This window comes from Oncorhynchus mykiss, chromosome 2 (genome assembly GCF_013265735.2).
Source record: "Oncorhynchus mykiss isolate Arlee chromosome 2, USDA_OmykA_1.1, whole genome shotgun sequence".
Taxonomy (NCBI): Eukaryota; Metazoa; Chordata; class Actinopteri; order Salmoniformes; family Salmonidae; genus Oncorhynchus; species Oncorhynchus mykiss.
This window is the reverse complement of record NC_048566.1, coordinates 25,141,775-25,161,487: the sequence shown is the minus strand read 5'-3', so window position 1 is coordinate 25,161,487 and position 19,713 is coordinate 25,141,775. Positions and strand designations below refer to the sequence as shown.

The following is a 19,713-nucleotide window of genomic DNA, read 5'->3' as shown; positions in this document are numbered from 1 at the left end:
TGTTATTTACAATGACAGCCTAAAGGTTTAAGTGCCTTTGAACGGGGTATGGTAGTAGATGCCAGGCGCACCAGTTTGAGTGAGTCAAGAACTGCAATGCTGCTGGGTTATTCACGCTCAACCGTTTCCTATGTGTATCAAGTAAGGTCCACCACCCAAAGGACATCCAGCCAACTTGACACAACTGTGGGAAGCATTGGAGTCAACATGGGCCAACATCCCTGTGGAATGCTTTCGACACCTTGAAGAGTCCATGCCCTGATGAATTGAGGCTGTTCTGAGGGCAAAAGGGGGTGCAAACTCAATATTAGGAAGGTGTTCCTATTGTTTAGTGAACCCAGTGTAATATATTAAACTGATTATGGAAGGATGCAGATTATGCAAGTCATGTAAACACTTTACTCTGCTTATCTTAAATCAGCGTAAAGTCTATATCAAAGTAAGCATCCACCGAATAAAACACCTAGTTTTCTAAGCAATCTGGAATTATTAGGACATGTAAACAGTTGAATCTGTGTTCCAGCAGTGTAATTGATCTGCACATTTACCAGCACCCGTAGCACAAGCCTCCCTCTTATGCACGAGTGAAGTGAGTTTGGAAAAACAGAAAGTATGCATCTTAGAATTAATTTTCACATACAAACTTTATGTCCAAACTCAATTTGGCTTCACAAAAATAACATGATCGTTGTGGTAGAACGTTTATTTTGATTGCCGATGTTCTGTATTTATTTATGTCCCATCAGGAAGACTGACTTACGATGTGTCCATATAAACATGATTATTAGGGAAATAATTTATGTGCATGTAACCGTACTCATTGAGACAACATCAAAACCCACGTAGTACCTGACATTAGAAGATATAAGCAGTCTTGAATATATTCAGAATGTTTTATCCTGCATACATTTTTTTAGGAATGATAAAATATAATACAAAACTGATCATTCAATTCATGCTTTTCAGTCTGCAGATGGATAAATGGATGGTTGGATGGAAAGAGAGACTTTGCTCTTTTGCCTTTCCACATCCTCTGGGAACTTGGTTAGCCCCCGCGGTAGGGGAGCCAAACAACAGACGCACTTTGATGATGGCAGGTGACAGGTCAGCCGCACCTCCTTTGTGAAGGGTAGTCTTTGTTTCTGTGTGCTGGGTCTTGGTTTAATTCTGTCTCCAAAGTCCTTTCCCTCTCAGTGACTGGAGGGTCGTTCCATGTCGTTTTAGAAATCAATGACACCCACAATCTCAGATTGTTCCGAAATCATTGCTGTATTTGTTTTGGCATTGGGGGGGGCTTTTGACAAATGCTTTGGAATCCTCATGTCTTACTCATTGTCAGAATTATTTTAGGTCCAAATCGGATGTTATGTACTATATTTAATGAATTTGGGTGCAATCAATTAGCTTTATTTTGTTCAAATATAATTTGATCTCTGAGAAATTATGGTGCAGGGTCTCCATCGCGCTCTAGTGACTCCTTGTGGCGGGCATGGTGCATGCACGCTGACTGCTGTCGTTAGCTGTATGGTGTTTCCTCAGACACATTGGTGAGGCTGGCTTCTGGGTTAAGCGAGCAGAGTGTCAAGAAGCAGTTTGACTTGGCAGGGTCGTGTTTCGGAGGAGGATTGGCTCTCAACCGTCACCTTTCCCGAGTCCGTACGGGAGTTTCAGCGAAGGGACAAGACTAACTACCAATTGGATGTCACAAAATTATCTGTAAACTTCTGTTTCTTACTACAGAAACGATTTCATAACAATCTGAGGTGGTGGGTGTTGAAATGCTTGTGATTTTTGAGGTGGAATGACCCCGGGACTGTGTTGTTATTGTTCTTCTGTTTTTCACCTGCTGCCCGGAGAAAATATATATTTTTTATGGGCACTCATGAATTCTGTCCTTGAAGTTCATTGGATCCTCTCAGCCTAGAAGGAAAGGTGAGGAGGACAGAGGAGTCCACTGGGAGTGAGAGACAGTTTTCCCCTCAGAAGGAAGGAGCTCACAGACCTAACCACCCTGAAGGCTTTTTTTTTACCTTTAAGCCTGGATGAGGCTGATATATTAGGTGAACTGTAAACCATAGATTGTTCTAGAAAACGCATAGGCTACAACAAGCTTTCAGGAAGACAGGCAACTATCAATGACCACATCACTGGTTATAATACAAATGTTGCATGAGACTGCCATACAAGCAGCACAACCGCATACAGTATGTCTTAGCGCAGTCAAAACTAGGAATATAATTACTCAAGCCTATATCCTGGTGCTTTAATGGCGCTACAGCTCTTTTCACAACCACCAAAAACGTACCTTTAAAACCAAGCTCTCTTTCTCAAGCCACTGCTGTTGCAGCAAATGTCATCATTCCAGGGGTACAAATGAGAGGTAATAAAATAAAATAAAAAGCGGGGGTTTATCCTCTGTCACATGTAATGGCACAGACCCTTTAAACATTGCTGTTGAATTTGGAGTCACTCGCAGAGAGGTGCGTGGAGTGCACACACACAAAGGGCACTCCACATCTAAAGATGTCAGTAGGAGAGTTGGCTTCCAAATGTCAGCTACGTGAAGAACATTAGAAGAGAATGTAGACTCAGGTATTAGTAAAACCTACACTGTCTGCCGTGTAGAGAAGGAAAGAGAAAGGGAGGGAAGAAGGACTCAAGGACAGAATGAGACACTGTTCATCTAATTCAGGAGTGAAAGTTATGGATGAAATCTCATTGTCAGAGGTCTCAGCATGTGGCCCTACAGGAAGGAGCGTGCGGTGGGCCTACAGGAAGGAGCGTGCGGTGGCCCTACAGGAAGGAGCGTGCGGTGGCCCTACAGGAAGGAGCGTGCGGTGGCCCTACAGGAAGGAGCGTGCGGTGGCCCTACAGGAAGGAGCGTGCGGTGGCCCTACAGGAAGGAGCGTGCGGTGGCCCTACAGGAAGGAGCGTGCGGTGGCCCTACAGGAAGGAGCGTGCGGTGGCCCTACAGGAAGGAGCGTGCGGTGGCCCTACAGGAAGGAGCGTGCGGTGGCCCTACAGGAAGGAGCGTGCGGTGGCCCTACAGGAAGGAGCGTGCGGTGGCCCTACAGGAAGGAGCGTGCGGTGGCCCTACAGGAAGGAGCGTGCGGTGGCCCTACAGGAAGGAGCGTGCGGTGGCCCTACAGGAAGGAGCGTGCGGTGGCCCTACAGGAAGGAGCGTGCGGTGGCCCTACAGGAAGGAGCGTGCGGTGGCCCTACAGGAAGGAGCGTGCGGTGGCCCTACAGGAAGGAGCGTGCGGTGGCCCTACAGGAAGGAGCGTGCGGTGGCCCTACAGGAAGGAGCGTGCGGTGGCCCTACAGGAAGGAGCGTGCAGTGGCCCTACAGGAAGGAGCGTGCGGTGGCCCTACAGGAAGGAGCGTGCGGTGGCCCTACAGGAGCGTGCGGTGGCCCTACAGGAAGGAGCGTGCGGTGGCCCTACAGGAGCGTGCGGTGGCCCTACAGGAGCGTGCGGTGGCCTACAGGAGCGTGCGGTGGCCTACAGGAGCGTGCGGTGGCCTACAGGAGCGTGCGGTGGCCTACAGGAGCGTGCGGTGGCCTACAGGAGCGTGCGGTGGCCTACAGGAGCGTGCGGTGGCCTACAGGAGCGTGCGGTGGCCTACAGGAGCGTGCGGTGGCCTACAGGAGCGTGCGGTGGCCTACAGAGGGCACTCTAACCCTGATCTTTAACTGCTAACACACACGCATGCAGACACACACCTCGTTTAGACTAGATGCTGGATGGGGGGGTAGATGAGAACAAGCAGAACAGAGAGCCACTAATAAATTATATGAATTAAGGTGTGTGGCGACCTTGTGTTTTTGTGGGCTGCAGGGGCGCGAGGGAGAGAGAGAGAACGACTCTAAATTAAGGACCTGTATAAGAGATGGGAGCTCTGCCCAGAGCCTCATCAATTCATCCTCTCCTCTGTCAAATCCTGGCATCTCTCCCTCCCCCTCGCTCTCACTCTGTAAGTGTGTTATTTTCTTGTGGAAGAAGTGAACAACATGTCCCAATAACACCATGGTTCAGCACAGACTAAGTGCTGCCTTAATTGCCTGTTGTTGCCCAGTACTTCTAGTCCAGTTCTTCTAGCTAGTCTTGATTCATTGGTAACTGCGCAAATCCTTTCCACATACACTAAACCCAAGGTCTTTCCACCCTCTAAAAACCTGAGAGAATCTCAGACATTAAACATTGGTGTGCATGTCAGGCATACCGCAGCCTTTATCCTGGTGTGTATGTCAGGCATACCGCAGCCTTTATCCTGGTGTGTATGTCAGGCATACCGCAGCCTTTATCCTGGTGTGTATGTCAGGCATACCGCAGCCTTTATCCTGGTGTGTCTGTCAGGCATACCGCAGCCTTTATCCTGGTGTGTATGTCAGGCATACCGCAGCCTTTATCCTGGTGTGTCTGTCAGGCATACCGCAGCCTTTATCCTGGTGTGTATGTCAGGCATACCGCAGCCTTTATCCTGGTGTGTATGTCAGGCATACTGCAGCCTTTATCCTGGTGTGTCTGTCAGGCATACCACAGCCTTTATCCTGGTGTGTATGTCAGACATACCGCAGCCTTTATCCTGGTGTGTATGTCAGGCATACCGCAGCCTTTATCCTGGTGTGTATGTCAGGCATACTGCAGCCTTCCTAGGTGATGGGGCCTCCCTGGAGAAGCAGTAAGATCTTCCTCCTCTCCTACAAGTTTAAGGTCAGCTCTCCAAACTTCATCTTTAGCATGAGACACGCACCACGTCAACCTCACACACCCTGAGCTAAAGGCCAAGGTTGACCTGCCGTGGAGACGAGGTCCAAAGTGGATGTGGTCTGAACCGGGGTTTAAACCCCCAGAGGCCAGCTGGCTAAGTTCAAGAAATAACTGAGGTTTGGGTCGGCACAATAGTGTGAAAAGGGTAAAGGTGGTGTGAGAGGGTGCTGCTCACCTCATTCTGCAGCTCGTCGTCACTCTTGGTGGAGGCCAGCATCTCAAACAGGGAGGTGCACAGTTCCTCAGGGCTGGAGGAGATCATGTTGCCTCCGTTCAGGTACTTCTCCACCTCCCCTCTCAGGATGGTCCCATCCCCAGAGCTCTGAGCCCCTCCCGGGCTTAGCCTGCCTCCATCCGCCTCTCCCCCATTACCCCTGCGACCTTGGTGGTTGTTGAGGAAGCTGTGGAAGTCCAGGCCTCCACCAGGGGTCTCGTCTTCAGGGCCCCCCGCCCAGGGCAGGGCCTCCTGGGGGTCCAGGGTGTAACAGTCATAGGAGAAGGTGATGTTGCGTCCGAAGGCCGAGCCGCGCTGAGGGGCGCGACAGGAGCTCTGGGAACGAACAAACTCCTCCACCTGTAAAACATGAACAAATAAATAAATAAGGAAAATATGATGGTAGAATAATAAAATACTAGGAAGAAAATGTATAAACCAAAAAGTAACTTTTTTCATATTTTATTTTAAGTAGACCTATATATAGTCAGTATTACAGTTGTCCCACCTGGGACTCTTCCAGAGGGGCCACAGCCCGGGACACAGCAGCACAGGAGGCGTCAGCTGCCGAGGAAGGGAAGGGCCCAAACATCTGCTTGATGGCCCTCGTCTCCTCGTGACCCACATGGTCCTTGTTGTGGAACGTCTCAAACAGGAAGACAGCAGCACTCTCAATGGTGTCCTGGCCATGCTCTGTCCCCACTGCCAGAGACATGGGGAAACAAGAAGATATTTAGTTAGCTAGATACCATCATCATTTATTATTAGGCCAGTTTCTTCAGTCCCACTCTGCAACCAAGGCAATATGTGCTGCCATCAGCATCACAAATATGCTGACACTGATGATGATCATTGTGATTATCAGAAAACCCACTACCATTACTATTACCATTAGTGATACCTAGCTGGCTAGTGGCTACAGCAATGTGACATTTCTAGCTGCACTGCTGTATGTTCCAAGCAGTAAAACGCTAGCATTGTCTAGCCTTGTCTAGCACTGCTCCTCAGAGAAATTAAAGATGGAAAAGAGCACTTCCTAAAAGACACGTGTCCTCTCTCGGTAGCTCATTTAGAGGGAATCAGGACTAATTGTCCAAAAGAGGAGAGGGAGAGAGAGGGGAGAAAGAGAGCGAGCGAAAGATAAAGGGTCATACTTAGAGGCAGAGATACAGATGAAAAGGATTTAAGCCAATTAAAATGGCCTAAAAGCATCTCACTCTCCACTGTGTGTGTCAGGGCACGATGGATGTTTTTCATCTTCATTCTCAGTGGGTTCTGGAGCTTTACTTTATTCTCTATGCTCTAGGTAGAGACAGGCTAAGGGCACATTAAAAAGGACACAAATTGCATGGTCAAGAACCTTTCAAAAATATCCCAAACATATGTTTATTATCGCGGAAGGCTCTCTAGACTTTCAATGATGAAGACAAAAAATAGAGTAGTGGCAAACAGAAAGAAAATAAATTGAACAAAATGGGCTTTTTTTCTCATAAAAATGCACTTTTATCACAGGGTTTCAAGGAGGTAGGTAGGCAGGCCATAATGCTTCTCTAGGCGAGCTCTTAGACAGCATTTCAAAGTACATATCCTGACTGCACAACATGGTTTCAGTGACCTACTGCATGTCTCGATTGTTAGAATGTACTGTACACTTATTTTCTGACAACATCCTGACATTCTCCACTAAAACACCTCAGCCAAGGAACCTGCATCAAGCTCTACACTATATTATGCATCTTTCAGGGATACTGGCCCTGGCCAGTAAAGGCTCTTGTATGACACCCCCAGGCAGTCAGCCTCTACTAGCTATCCTGAGCTCTTGATCCCCCACATACATGTAGCTGCTGTTAAAACCCCAGGCTTGTTTTTAATTTGTCTTCCCTCGATTCCTTGTGTCCTCGCTCCTCATCACCTTCTCAAAACACGTTCCTCTGGGGCCTCCTGAGTGGCGCAGTCGTCTAGGGGACTGCATCGCAGTGCCACCAGAGACCCTGGGTCTGAGCCCAGGCTCTGTCGCAGCCGGCCGCGACCGGGAGGTCCATAGGGCGATGTACAATTGGCCTAGCGTCGTCCGGGTTAGGGAGGGTTTGGCCGGTAGGGAAATCCTTGTCTCATCGCGCACTAGTGACTCCTGTGGCAGGCCGAGCACAGTGCACGCTAACCAGGTCGCCAGGTGCACAGTGTTTCCTCCGACACATTGGTGCGGCTGGCTTCCGGGTTGGATGCGCGCTGTGTTAAGAAGCAGTGCGGCTTGGTTGGGTTGTGTTTCGGAGGATGCATGGCTTTCGACCTTCGTCTCTCCCGAGCCCGTACAGGAGTTGTAGCGATGAGGCAAGATAGTAACTACTAACAATTGGATACTACAAAATTGTGGGGAAAGGGGGGTAAGATTCAAACACAAAAAATTCAATAAATACATTTTAAAAACACGTTCCTCTAATGCGTTTTGAGGTGAGGGGACGTGAGGAATCGAGGAGAGAGGACGTGAGAAATCGAGGAGAGACAAATTGAGGGAGCCTCAAAGATGCCTTCTCGTGTGTCCTGCAGGGCCTCAGTCTCTTCCTGTACACTACGGAGGTGCTCCGCCCGGGGGTTAGGGGGACAGAGGGATGTGTGTGTGTGTGAGAGAGATCCCCCCCACATCCCCCAACAGGCAGTATCAGAATAGTAATAAGAGCAGTAGGAGTTGGCCGTGTGTTGCACCACTGTACGACTTCTGGAAGAGTTGTGGGGGATTTGCATCTAATCTAATTATAAGTCATATCAGGAAATCTGAATGCCGTTGTGGGGCGGTCCCTGCGGTTCCTTTTGGTGGAGCAAGCTCTCCATAGGAGGTTGAATCCCAACAGTGGAGGGGAGGCTCAGTGCTTTGTCTTGAGGCTAAACACTAGAGGACGATTGCACATTTTGACGGCGAGGAAATATAATACATTTAAGTGCGGCCCTTCGGACCTCGGTGAAGACCAAATGCGGCCCTCGAGGCAAAATTAGTTTGACACCCCTGGCTTAGTGTATATCATCCAAGCCAATGAGTTGATTACCTATCACCTATCAGTGTTTAACATATATTAATTTAGTGGTGGCGCCCCATGGAATGGACAACCCCATGATTCAGCCCATTTAAAGCCGCCATGCAACATAAGCTGGTCTAAAGGTTCTAATTCTTTAAAAGGGAAAATTTCATTTCAGATGGTGTCTACAAAACAACAACTGTCTTTGCCACTGCTTGGAATAGTTCTAGGGAAAACACTGTCTATTCACCCTCACAGATAACATTAAAATGGTGATCTATGACTGAAAGTGCATCCCTGCCAGTCAAGCGAGTTGATTACCTATCTGCTTGGCAGCCTGTAGGATGCTCTTCAGCTCCTGTGCTGCAGCCTGCTGCTCTGCCTTCTCCAAGTGCTGAGTGAAAAACTGGACTATCTTCTGCCATGTCAGGCCCTCTCTGGAGAACAGCTCCTGCCTCTTCAGACGCTTGGTCTAACATAAGACAAACAGACAGCAAGGGGATAAAGTTACAGATTTATCATGAAACTACATAGTCTGATATTGGATGCACAGTGACCTCTCTCTGCATATCCCTCTATATCACACACAAACACAGCAGAGGGTAATTCTAAGTCCTTTTCATAACTCAAAGACATAGTGCAGCAGCATATGCTAAGTTCCTTGCATAGCGAGCGACTTTGAAATAAGCCTTTCCTTTAGCATTGGGTATTAATGCTCATCAGGTCAGGGGGTTCAGTGCAAGGAGGGCCGGTAGCAGTATTAACACCATGCCTTTATTACAATCAGCACTTCAATGTCCTCTAGAACTAAAGAATTTTAACTGATAGTCTCCCAGCGACCCTCATTAGTCCCTCTTTTCCCTCAAGCAGCAGTTTTCACACTGTGGAGGATTTAGCACTGGGAGAACAGGGCAAGAGGTGGTGGTCTGAGGACCAGGCCCAATTTCCTCCTAAGCAGAGTATCTCAATACACACCAACAACTTAACAAGCCCCCGATCAGAATGAGAGAGGAGAAAATAGGGGAATAGAGGCAGAGGCAAAGATTAGAATATATTGTGAAATGGGAGAGAGAGAGCGTATTAAAGAAGATAACAGGAAAAGAGAGGTAACATGGTAAATGGGAGAAAGCAATATCAAGGAGGGAAGTGAGTGAAAAAGCACTACAAGTAGCCTGTGTTCACAACAGTCCAAAGCATCCTTCTCAATTAGCTCAATTCACATACGTAATCAGCTCCACCTCCCTGTTATAATAAAGCAGGGCGGTGAATTTCTAGGGACCTCAAGATGCGATATCACAATACTACGGTGCCAATATGATATGTATTGTGAATCGATACTGTGATTTTATCGCGATTCAATGTTACAAACCTATTTCTCACCCAATGTCTTCTGCAGAGGTTCAAGAGAGAGCAATGAGAAAACGAGTTTTGATCATGGGCATAAGTGATGAAAACAAATTGGCTCCATATTTAAAAAGAAGATAGATAAGCTTTGAAGGGAAAATACTGGAGTTTTGGTGCTGGCACAGCCGGACTAGGGATAAAATAACATTGCGATATTGTTAAATTGCGATAGTGTCCATTCACAAAGGTTAGTCAGACATGGTCTATAATGTAACTTGCTTTGGGTTAGCCTTACCTTCAGATCATATACTTCTTCAGTGAAGTCTTCCTGCTTGCTGACAGTAGAGAAGGAGCGCAGGGCGCCGGTGAGCCGGGGTGGAGACATTGTTTGCCTACCACTCTGTGGTCCATAAGATTCTACCAAACACAGTATATTTCTGATCTGAAAGTTTAAAAAAATATATTCACATTTAGGGTATAAAATCAAATAGCGGAGTAAACAAAACAATACATTTTCCCTCACCACCAACAAAGAGACTTGATTTGTTTTCAATTGGAAGATAAGGTTACGTAGATGCTGTCATAACTGAAGAGTTGTGTAAACAATTTAGGTAACATAGCTAAATGCTTGGTCTGACAGCCTGTCAACTCCATTGACAGCTAGCTAACGTTATCTAACTCTGGCTAGCATCATAAATTAGTTAGCTAGCTCAGCTGACAATGCATGTCGTGGCTAACAATAATACAGCCACTTGCCAAAACGAGTCTTTGAAAGAAATGCTGTAATTTCAATGTCAACAACGTGACTTTGTAGACATGAATAGAATAGTTAACATGAGCTAACTAGCTAGCTTAGCACAGATGGAGGGAGACCAAATGGAGAAACTTGCGTTAGCTAACAGCTAACGTTTGCTGCTCAATTTAACACGTCTCCCGATACAATGCAATGGCCACAAATGCAGGGTAGTGTGGTACTTGTCATCATAATAATACGAACAAAGAGTGTATGGATAAATTGTACCTGTACTCGTAACGACAGCAAGGACTTAATACTCACGTTTCTACACTTTCAGAAGCGTTTACGTCAGATGGTCGTCAAAGGTGGAGTAGTGGGTATTGTAGTACATTTATTGATACTTGTAGGCCTGTAGACATGGAAAGGACTACAATATCCATATTAATCAATACAAGAAGCAAGGCATCAGTAATCGATTTGTGAGAGAGAAATCAGCGAACTACAGGTATTTATGACAATTATATTTGACTACAGTATCATCAAAGATACTGATAACTAACTCCTTTAATTTGTAAAAATATTATTTTCACAGGTATAATTTTTGGGGGTATGAAACGGGTCCCTTCGTGGAAAGGTTTGGGAACCCCTGGAGTAGGGAGATAATAGAATAATGTGTTACAGCTTTCTGACTATGAGTTTATTAATCAGTGATGATAACTGGTCTGTGGGTCAAAGGTTGGCCCATAAGCCGCGTTCAGGTGCTAGTCAGAACTAGGAAACTCTGACATTTCTGACTTGCTGACTGGTTGTAGGAAAAGTTTCCTTGTTCCAGCTAGCAAAATGACCTCTGTGGTAAACACAGATTTAGGAGATCCTATACGCTTTGTTCTATGAGAAATATTCATCAGCTAACGTAACTTTTGTGAATTTTTAATCATTTACAGTATGTAATCAAAACAAGCACATACAAGCACATAAGGCTTTATAATTCATAAAGGTAATGTTAATTGCCTGACAATCTTTTATTTTATTTATTTATTTCACCTTTATTTAACCAGGTAGGCTAGTTGAGAACAAGTATCATTTGCAACTGGGACCTGGCCAAGATAAAGCATAGCAGTTCGACACATACAACAACACAGAGTTACACATGGAATAAACACACATACAGTCAATAATACAGTAGAACAAAAGAAAACAAAAAGTCTACATACTGTGAGTGCAAATGAGGTAAGTTAAGGAAATAAATAGGCCATGGTGGCGAAGTAATTACAATATAGCAATTAAACACTGGAATGGTAGATCGGCAGAAGATGAATGTGCAGGTAGAGATACTGGGGTGCAAAGGAGCAAAATAAATACATAAATACCAGTATGGGGATGAGGTAGGTAGATAGATGGGCTGTTTACAGATAGGCTATTTACAGGTGCAGTGATCTGTAAACTGCTCTGACAGCTGGTGCTTAAAGCTAGTGAGGGAGATGTGAGTCTCCAGCTTCAGAGATTTTTGCAATTCGTTCCAGTCATGGGCAGCAGAGAACTGGAAGGAAAGACGACCAAAGGAGCAATTGGCTTTGGGGGTGACCAGTGAGATCTACCTGCTGGAGCGCGTGCTACGAGTGGGTGCTGCTATGGTGACCAGTGAGCTGAGATAAGGCGGGGCTTTACCTAGCAGACACTTGTAGATAACCTGCAGCCAGTGGGTTTGGCGACGAGTATGAAGCGAGGGCCAACCAACGAGAGCGTACAGGTCGCAATGGTGGGTAGTGTATGGGGTTTTCGTGACAAAACGGATGGCACTGTGATAGACTGCATCCCGTTTGTTTAGTAGAGTGTTGGAGGCTATTTTATAGATGACATCACCAAAGTCGAGGATCGGTAGGATGGTCAGTTTTACGAGGGTATGTTTGGCAGCATGAGTGAAGGATGCTTTGTTGCGATATAGGAAGCCGATTCTAGATGTAATTTTGGATTGGAGTGTCTAACCAGACACCCAGGTATTTGTAGTTGTCCACGTATTCTAAATCAGAGCCTTCCAGAGTAGTGATGCTGGACGGGCGAGCAGGTGCGGGCAGCGATCGATTGAAAAGCATGCATTTAGTTTTACTTCAATCTCATACAACAAAACGTATAAAATCACCTAAACCGGTGTTAAAGATATTCTCCTGTACTTGTGTATACTTTTTAGCCAGTAGTTCTGAAAGTAGTGTCCACGAGCCAAAAGTGGTCCCTGAAAAGGGTGTACTATGTCACAAATGTGCAGATATGTGCACCACTTCATTACTCTCTCTTTCGCTCTACTGTGCGTGCCACTTGCCAGATGTCACTCAAATGGTGAAGGGCTGAAACTCAAATTGCTAAGGGGCTGGCCCACGTAGGGGTAAATGTAGGAAAAATGGCGTCACACAGCTTCCAGAAAAAAAGTTGCTTTCAAACTAGGGATTCTGTGGCTAATTGAGGTGAAACAGTAATTCTGCTCAAAGATTAGGACTACAAGCTGGTGAGCTCTATTAAGGCCCAGCAGTAGGCTACTTCTACAGTTAAATGGGATACATTCCAAACTGCTCATAATTCTGCTCATAGATTCCCCCATACTTGGTTTAAACCCTGGTGGGACATAGGCCTACTTCGAAGTGAGTTCAATGGAGATAATAAACAATCTTGTTTCAATGTTTCACTGTATTAAAAATATAATTGTTTTTCTTATAAATAGTTGATGTAGGCCTAAATACATGTAATAACAAGACAACAGTGAACATGTTGCTTCCACATGAATAATGCAGCAAAAATGTCTAAAATCCTGTTTTGCTTTGTCATTATGGGGTATTATGTGTAGATAGATAAGGGAAAAAACTATTTAAGACATTTTAGAATAAGGCTGTAACGTAACAACATGTGGAACAAGTCAAGGGGTCTGAATACTTTCCAAATGCACTGTAAGTAGGACACGTGACATCCCGGCAACTTTGTAAAAAAAAAAAACTTTATATCGAAGTTGTCTCAAGATGGCTATGCATATTCACGACATGAGGTGAGTACCCTAGTATCTCTCTCTATTGAATACAGGTGCTTGATGTCAACAACCGTTATCTTATCCACCAACCCAAAGAGAGGAATAGGCGGGAGCTTTCTTGTCAGGATATCCATAATCTTTGGTGTAAACGGTGTGACTAGCTAGTTAGCAGTGCACGCAAGTAGTGTTTCAATTGGTGATGTCATTCCCTCTGAGACCTTGAAGAAGTCGCTTTCATTGCTCTGCAAGGGCCATGGCTTTTGTGGAATGAGAGGTAACGATGCTTCGTGGGAGGTAGTTGATGATGTGTTCAGAGGGATCCTGGTTCAAACCCAGGTTGGGACAAGGAGAGGGACCGAAAGCCATATGTCATATTGTGTAGAGAGAGGAACATTAGGCTTAGTTAATTCATTACTTAGGAATAGGTGCCTGTGCATGCTTCGGCGTTTCTTCTCTACAGGGCATGGATTAGCCCTTGATCATGACTCCCAATTACATTACACATAAGAGTCGTTGGACGAAGATGTCTTCTGTACTGGGAGTTTTGTTATTAAGAGCCCAGATGCTCAATCTGAACATTAACACACGTCACTTGCAGTACGGTTTTGGAAGCATTATCTTATCTTTCATGTCAGTGAGAAATCATTTTCAAAAAACTAAAGTTTCAATTGTTACACATCTTGATGGGTTGGTGCCAGTGGTCCCACACAGTCATACAGTGCCTTGAGAAAGTATTCGGCCCCCTTGAACTTTGTGACCTTTTGCCACATTTCAGGCTTCAAACATACATTTAAAAAAAATGTATATTTTTAATAAAAAATAATTTTTGTATCCAAATCCGGCTTTAAACTTCTTCACAAGAGTATCTCGGACCTGCCTGGTGTGTTCCTTGTTCTTCATGATGCTCTCTGCGCTTTTGACGGACCTCTGAGACTATCACAGGGCAGGTGCATTTATACGGAGACTTGATTACACACAGGTAGATTGTATTTATCATCATTAGTCATTTAGGTCAACATTGGATCATTCAGAGATCCTCACTGAACTTCTGGAGAGAGTTTGCTGCACTGAAAGTAAAGGGGCTGACTAATTTTGCACGCCCAATTTGTCAGTTTTTGATTTGTTAAAAAAGTTTGAAATATCCAATAAATGTCGTTCCACTTCATGTGTCCCACTTGTTGTTGATTCTTCACAAAAAAATACAGTTTTATATCTTTATGTTTGAAGCCTGAAATGTGGCAAAAGGTCGCAAAGTTCAAGGGGGCCGAATACTTTAGCAAGACACTGTATCTCATTGTTACAGCGCTTGTTTACGGCAAAGAGTCGGGAGACCACGTGTGCTAATTAGCTATCTAGCATGCTCCAAACAGCTGCGTAAGCTGTATAGTGTCTTTACATAAAATCGTAATTTTTCTCATGAATTCTACAAATGCCACATAGGCCTGCTAAATAAAGTTTACCAATCAATATGGCAGGGTCAGGCTGCTAAAATGACAGATTGTGCCACAGGCCTACATGTGTTTCCAACAAATAAGCCTCAGGGTCAACACTGCATCTCATCTCAGGCCTATCTGCCTGATTGGATCACATAATTGGATCCTAATTGATCACTTAATGGTCTAATCAAACTTGCCTTAAATTGTGTTAACTTGTCTTTACATACATATTAATTTACTGTGAGGGTTAATAATATCAATATGACCTACATTAATAGTAGCAAAGTTATGTAGGCCTTGAGAAAGGCCCAAGCCTTTATTATTTAATTCAGTTACTACAGGAACCGTATGAGATGTGATATTCCTTACTGGTAGCTGTGGTGATATTTGATGTTAATTTGATAATGTCACGCCTCATGCCATCTGCTGTCAAACTGGGCCAAAACAGAGGCAGCATGTTGCAGCCAATAGGATGGGGCTATTTGTCTGTCTGGGCACATAACGGGTTTGGTCCAGCAATGAAAATCATATGCTAAATTATACCCCTATTATCCATCCCGCTATGTTATGGAAGATCTCTGAGGGCATTTAAAATGAAAAGATATGCTAAATATTCATAATCTGGTCACATTTAATGCAACATTGTAGCCTGTTAATGTATATTGTTTGATGTGTGTTTAAAGTAATGGTAATCTTTGTCCGGCGGGTCATTGAGGAATATGCCTGGGAAGGGTCAGGCTACAGGGGACTCACACATTCTAATCTCTCCTTAACTTTGGATATGAACCAGTCTTATCCATTGAACATAGCTCATCCTAATTCTAAGCACAGATTTATAAACTGGACCCATTCATTACTGTAGGATACTGTATTTGTTGGGAGGTCTGGCTGTTTCAGCTGGATTGGTGATGGACTTTCACATGGTGATGATGAGAAGGAGGATGGGGTTAAACGCAGGGACTCCTCAGATTAAGTCAAAGAGTGTAGGATAACTGTTAAAGACTGTACATAAATACTGGGAATGCTTTGGAGAGGGGCGACGTCTGTTTCATACACCCAACCCCTTAATAGGGTTACGTCCCCTGAAAGCTTTTTCTTTAGGTTTTCAGTGCCACACAGCAGTAAAACTCATCTTCCTCTGTCCCTTGACATGTGTTTTGTGAATCACCCGGCCTCCACACACCTCTGTCATTCTGAAACTGTCCTCTTCTAACCCACCCATGAAGGTAGCTCATCTGATTCATCCCATTTGACTCCTCTCCTCTCCTCTCCTCTCCTCTCCTCTCCTCTCCTCTCCTCCCCACACACACTGATAACATATCCTCCAGTCGAGGCTACGGGGCATGGATTGTACAGTTTGAGTTTTATTAGTATGAAGTTATCATGAGTGGTGTCATCCCATATCTAGCTGTATTTAACACTAACCTAATTCCAAGTGAGAGTTATCAAGCTCTTGACCTTACCATGGGCAAAGGCATCTGAAACAATAGTAGCAAAACTGCAGAGGAAACTATGCAAATGATGTATTTGAGAGAGACCGTCAAACAAAATTCAAACCCATTATTTGGCAAGCTTCAAAGTGAGAATCATACAGTTTCAACCAATTTATTTATGATTTTAAACTACATATTAACTAGTAATTAACTGTATGTAATCTCAAATCAAATCAGTGAAATGCTTACTTACAAGCCCTTAACCAACAATGCAGTTTTAAGAAAAATACCAACAAAAATAAATAAATAAAAGTAACAAATGATTAAAGAGCAACAGTAAAATAACAATAGCGAGGCTATATACAGGGTCTACCGGTACAGAGTCAATGTGTGGGTGCACCGGTTGGTCGAGGTAATTGAGGTAATATGTACATGTAGGTAGAGTTATTTAAGTGACTATGCATAGATAATAACAGAGAGTAGCAGCAGTGTGAAAGGGGGAGGGAGGGCAATGCAAACAGTCTGGGTAGCCATTTGATTAGATGTTCAGGAGTCTCATGGCTTGGGGGTAGAAGCTGTTTAGAAGCCTCTAGGACCTAGACTTGGCGCTCCGGGTACAGCTTGCCGTGCGGTAGCAGAGAGAACAGTCTATGACTAGGGTGGCTAGAGTCTTTGACAATATTTAGGGCCTTCCTCTGACACCGCTTGTATATAGAGGTCCTGGATGGCAGGACCTTGGCCCCAGTGATGTACTGGGCCGTATGAACTACCCTCTGTAGTGCCTTGCGGTTGGAGGCTGACCAGTTGCCATACCAGGCAGTGATGCAACCCGTCAGAATGCTCTCAATGGTGCAGCTGTAGAACCTTTTGAGGATCTGAGGACCCCTGTTAGTTTGTTGGTGATGTGAATGCCAAGGAACTTGAACCTCTCAACCTGCTCCATTACTGCACCGTCGATGAGAATCGGGGCGTGCTCGGCCCTCCTTTTCCTGTAGTCCACAATCATCTCCTTTGTCCTGATCACGTTGAGGGAGAGGTTGTTGTCCTTGCACCACACGGTCAGGTCTCTGACCTCCTCCCTATAGGCTGTCTCGTTGTTGTCGGTGATCAGGCCTACCACTGTTGTGTTATCGGCAAACTCAATGATGTTGTTGGAGTCGTGTCTGACCATGCAGTCATGAGTGAACAGGGAGTACAGGAGGGGACTGAGCAGGCACCCCTGAGGGGCCCCCATGTTGAGGATCAGCGTGGCGGATATGTTGTTAGCTACCCTTACCACCTGGGGGCGGCCCGTCAGGAAGTCCAGGATCTAGTTGCAGAGGGAGGTGTTTAGTCCCAGGGTCCTTAGCTTGGTGATGAGCTTTGAGGGCACTATGGTGTTGAACGCTGAGCTGTAGTCAATGAATAGTATTCTCACGTAGGTGTTTCTTTTGTCCAGGTGTGAAAGGGCAGTGTGGAATGCAATAGAGATTGCATCATCTGTGGATCTGTTGGGGCGGTATGCAAATTGTGTGGGTCTAGGGTTTCTGGGATAATGGTGTTGATGTGAGCCATGACCAGCCTTTCAAAGCACTTCATGGCTACAGACGTGAGTGCTACGGGTCAGTAGTCTTTTAGGCAGGTTACCTTCCTTGGGCACAGGGACTATGGTGGTCTGCTTGAAACATGTTGGTATTACAGACTCAGACAGGGAAAGGTTGAACATGTCAGTAAAGACACCTGCCAGTTGGTCAGCGCATGCTCAGAGTACATGTCCTGGTAATCCCTCTGGCCCTGCGGCCTTGTGAATGTTGACCTGTTTAAAGGTCTTACATTGGCTGCGGAGAGCATCATCATACAGTCGTTCGGAACAGCTGATGGTCTCATGCATGTTTCAGTGTTACTTGCCTCGACGCGAGCATAGAAGTTATTTAGCTCGTCTGGTAAGCTTGTGTCACTGGGCAGCTCTCGGCTGCACTTCCCTTTCTAGTCTGTAATAGTTTGCAAGCCCTGCCACATCCGACAAGCATCAGAGGCAGTGTAGTATGATTCAATCTTAGTTCTGTGTTGACGCTTTGCCTGTTTGATGATTCGTCGGAGGGCATAGCGGGATTTCTTATAAGCTTCCGGGTTAGAGTCCCGCTCCTTGAAAGCGGCAGCTCTACCCTTTAGCTCAGTGCGGATGTTGCCTGTAATCCATGGCTTCTGGTTGGGGTATGTACGTACAGTCACTGTGGGGACTGTACGTACAATTACTGTACATATAAATACATTACAACCCCCCTTAAAGGGTACCAACAAAAAAAAGCCCTTTCGGCACAATGACAAATAGAATATATTGTGCTGAAGTGCTGACATCATTCTCTGCATGCCAGCTCCAAATTACCCAGTATTCTTTCCTCTCTTTCAAACTGGTGTGTTATTCTATTATGTAAATGTTGCACTGTGATCCGTACCTGCTACACCTGCCATCAGCATTTACATTATGACTGAACTTGTTATGGCAGCCAGACAGAGAGAATGATTTCTGTGTTGTGCTCCCTATGATGTGGGCCCTGACACAGCAATGAAAGAATAGAATGTGTCTAGTGGTAACAACATTCTGTAGGCTATTCATTTGTACACTGAACTGCTACAATGTGAATGAATAGGCTACATTCTATGTCTCTGTTTTGCCTTGTTGGAAGCTGTTGATGCTTTTCCTGAGAGTTGAATAAGATGCATGAATGTCATGTTAAAACATTGAAGTAGAATATGATTTTTGAAAACATTGCTGTTTGTTTTTCCTACGTTTGTAAATAATCATCTACTGATTAAAAATGGATCGTAACAGTTAATTTTATCTCAGGTCAGAATCTCAAATAATCCATCAAGAAGGTTCTAGGGGTGTCTGGGGGAATATAAATTGTATTTATTTCCCAGAGCATAATATTTAACGGTGTTTACAATTTCACAGGGCCTATCTGACATTCACATTTTTCCTTCCTCAACAGAAACAAAGCAAACCCTGCATGAAGAAATAACTACTTAGCATTCTGTGCATTTAAAATGTTCAAATGCAGGGTGGTGGTGGGTACATTAGAGGCTCCTGTCTGCTAATGTCCTACAGAGCCGAGAGAGAGAGGAGGAGAGGGGGGAGGCACACTGCGAGGGAGGAACACAGAGAGAGAACGAGAGAGAGGGGAGAGAGGAGCAGAGAGAGGAGCAGAGAGAGAGAGACGGAGAGAGGGAGGAGCAGAGAGAGATAGAGGACAGAGGGGGGGCACACTGCGAGGGAGGAGCAGAGAGAGAGAAAGAGAGAGAGGGGAGAGAGGAGCAGAGAGAGAGAGGAGCAGAGAGAGAGAGGAGCAGAGAGAGAGGGTAGAGGAGCAGAGAGAGATGGATAGAGGAGCAGAGAGAGAGAGGAGCAGAGAGAGAGAGAGATGGATAGAGGAGCAGAGAGAGAGAGAGGGGAGCAGAGAGAGATGGATAAAGGAGCAGAGAGAGAGAAGAGCAGAGAGAGAGAGATGGATAGAGGAGCAGAAAGATAGAGGAGAAGAGAGAGATGGATAGAGGAGCAGAGAGAGAGAGAGGGAGGAGCAGAGAGAGAGAGGAGCAGATAGAGAGAGATTGAGGGAAAGTGGTGTTGGGGGAAAAACATACGACATTATAAAATCCATGTACACAAACAACAAATGTGCGGTTAAAATAGGCAAAAAACACACACACTTCTTCCCACAGGGAAGGGTGAGACAGGGATGCAGCTTACGCCCCACCCTCTTCAACATATATATCAACG

The 19,713-nt window shown here is 45.2% G+C and overlaps 1 protein-coding gene across 2 annotated transcripts in view; it reads right to left on the bottom strand.

Moving 5' to 3' along the window:
* Positions 1–10,472, bottom strand: part of ascc3 (activating signal cointegrator 1 complex subunit 3) — a 140,509-nt gene extending 130,037 nt beyond the window's left edge. Inside the window, exons 1-5 of one of the 2 annotated variants that reach the window (XM_036943401.1) lie at positions 10,396–10,472; positions 9,634–9,780; positions 8,316–8,466; positions 5,492–5,685; positions 4,945–5,343 (exon numbers count right to left, since the gene is read on the bottom strand). In XM_036943401.1, the coding sequence (XP_036799296.1) occupies positions 4,945–5,343; positions 5,492–5,685; positions 8,316–8,466; positions 9,634–9,723 (834 nt within the window). In that variant the 5' untranslated portion in view covers positions 9,724–9,780; positions 10,396–10,472. Of the gene's footprint in view, positions 1–4,944; positions 5,344–5,491; positions 5,686–8,315; positions 8,467–9,633; positions 9,781–10,359 lie in introns of both variants that reach the window. The other variant, XM_036943397.1, reaches the window with a different exon arrangement.
* Positions 10,473–19,713: the final 9,241 nt, after the last annotated feature.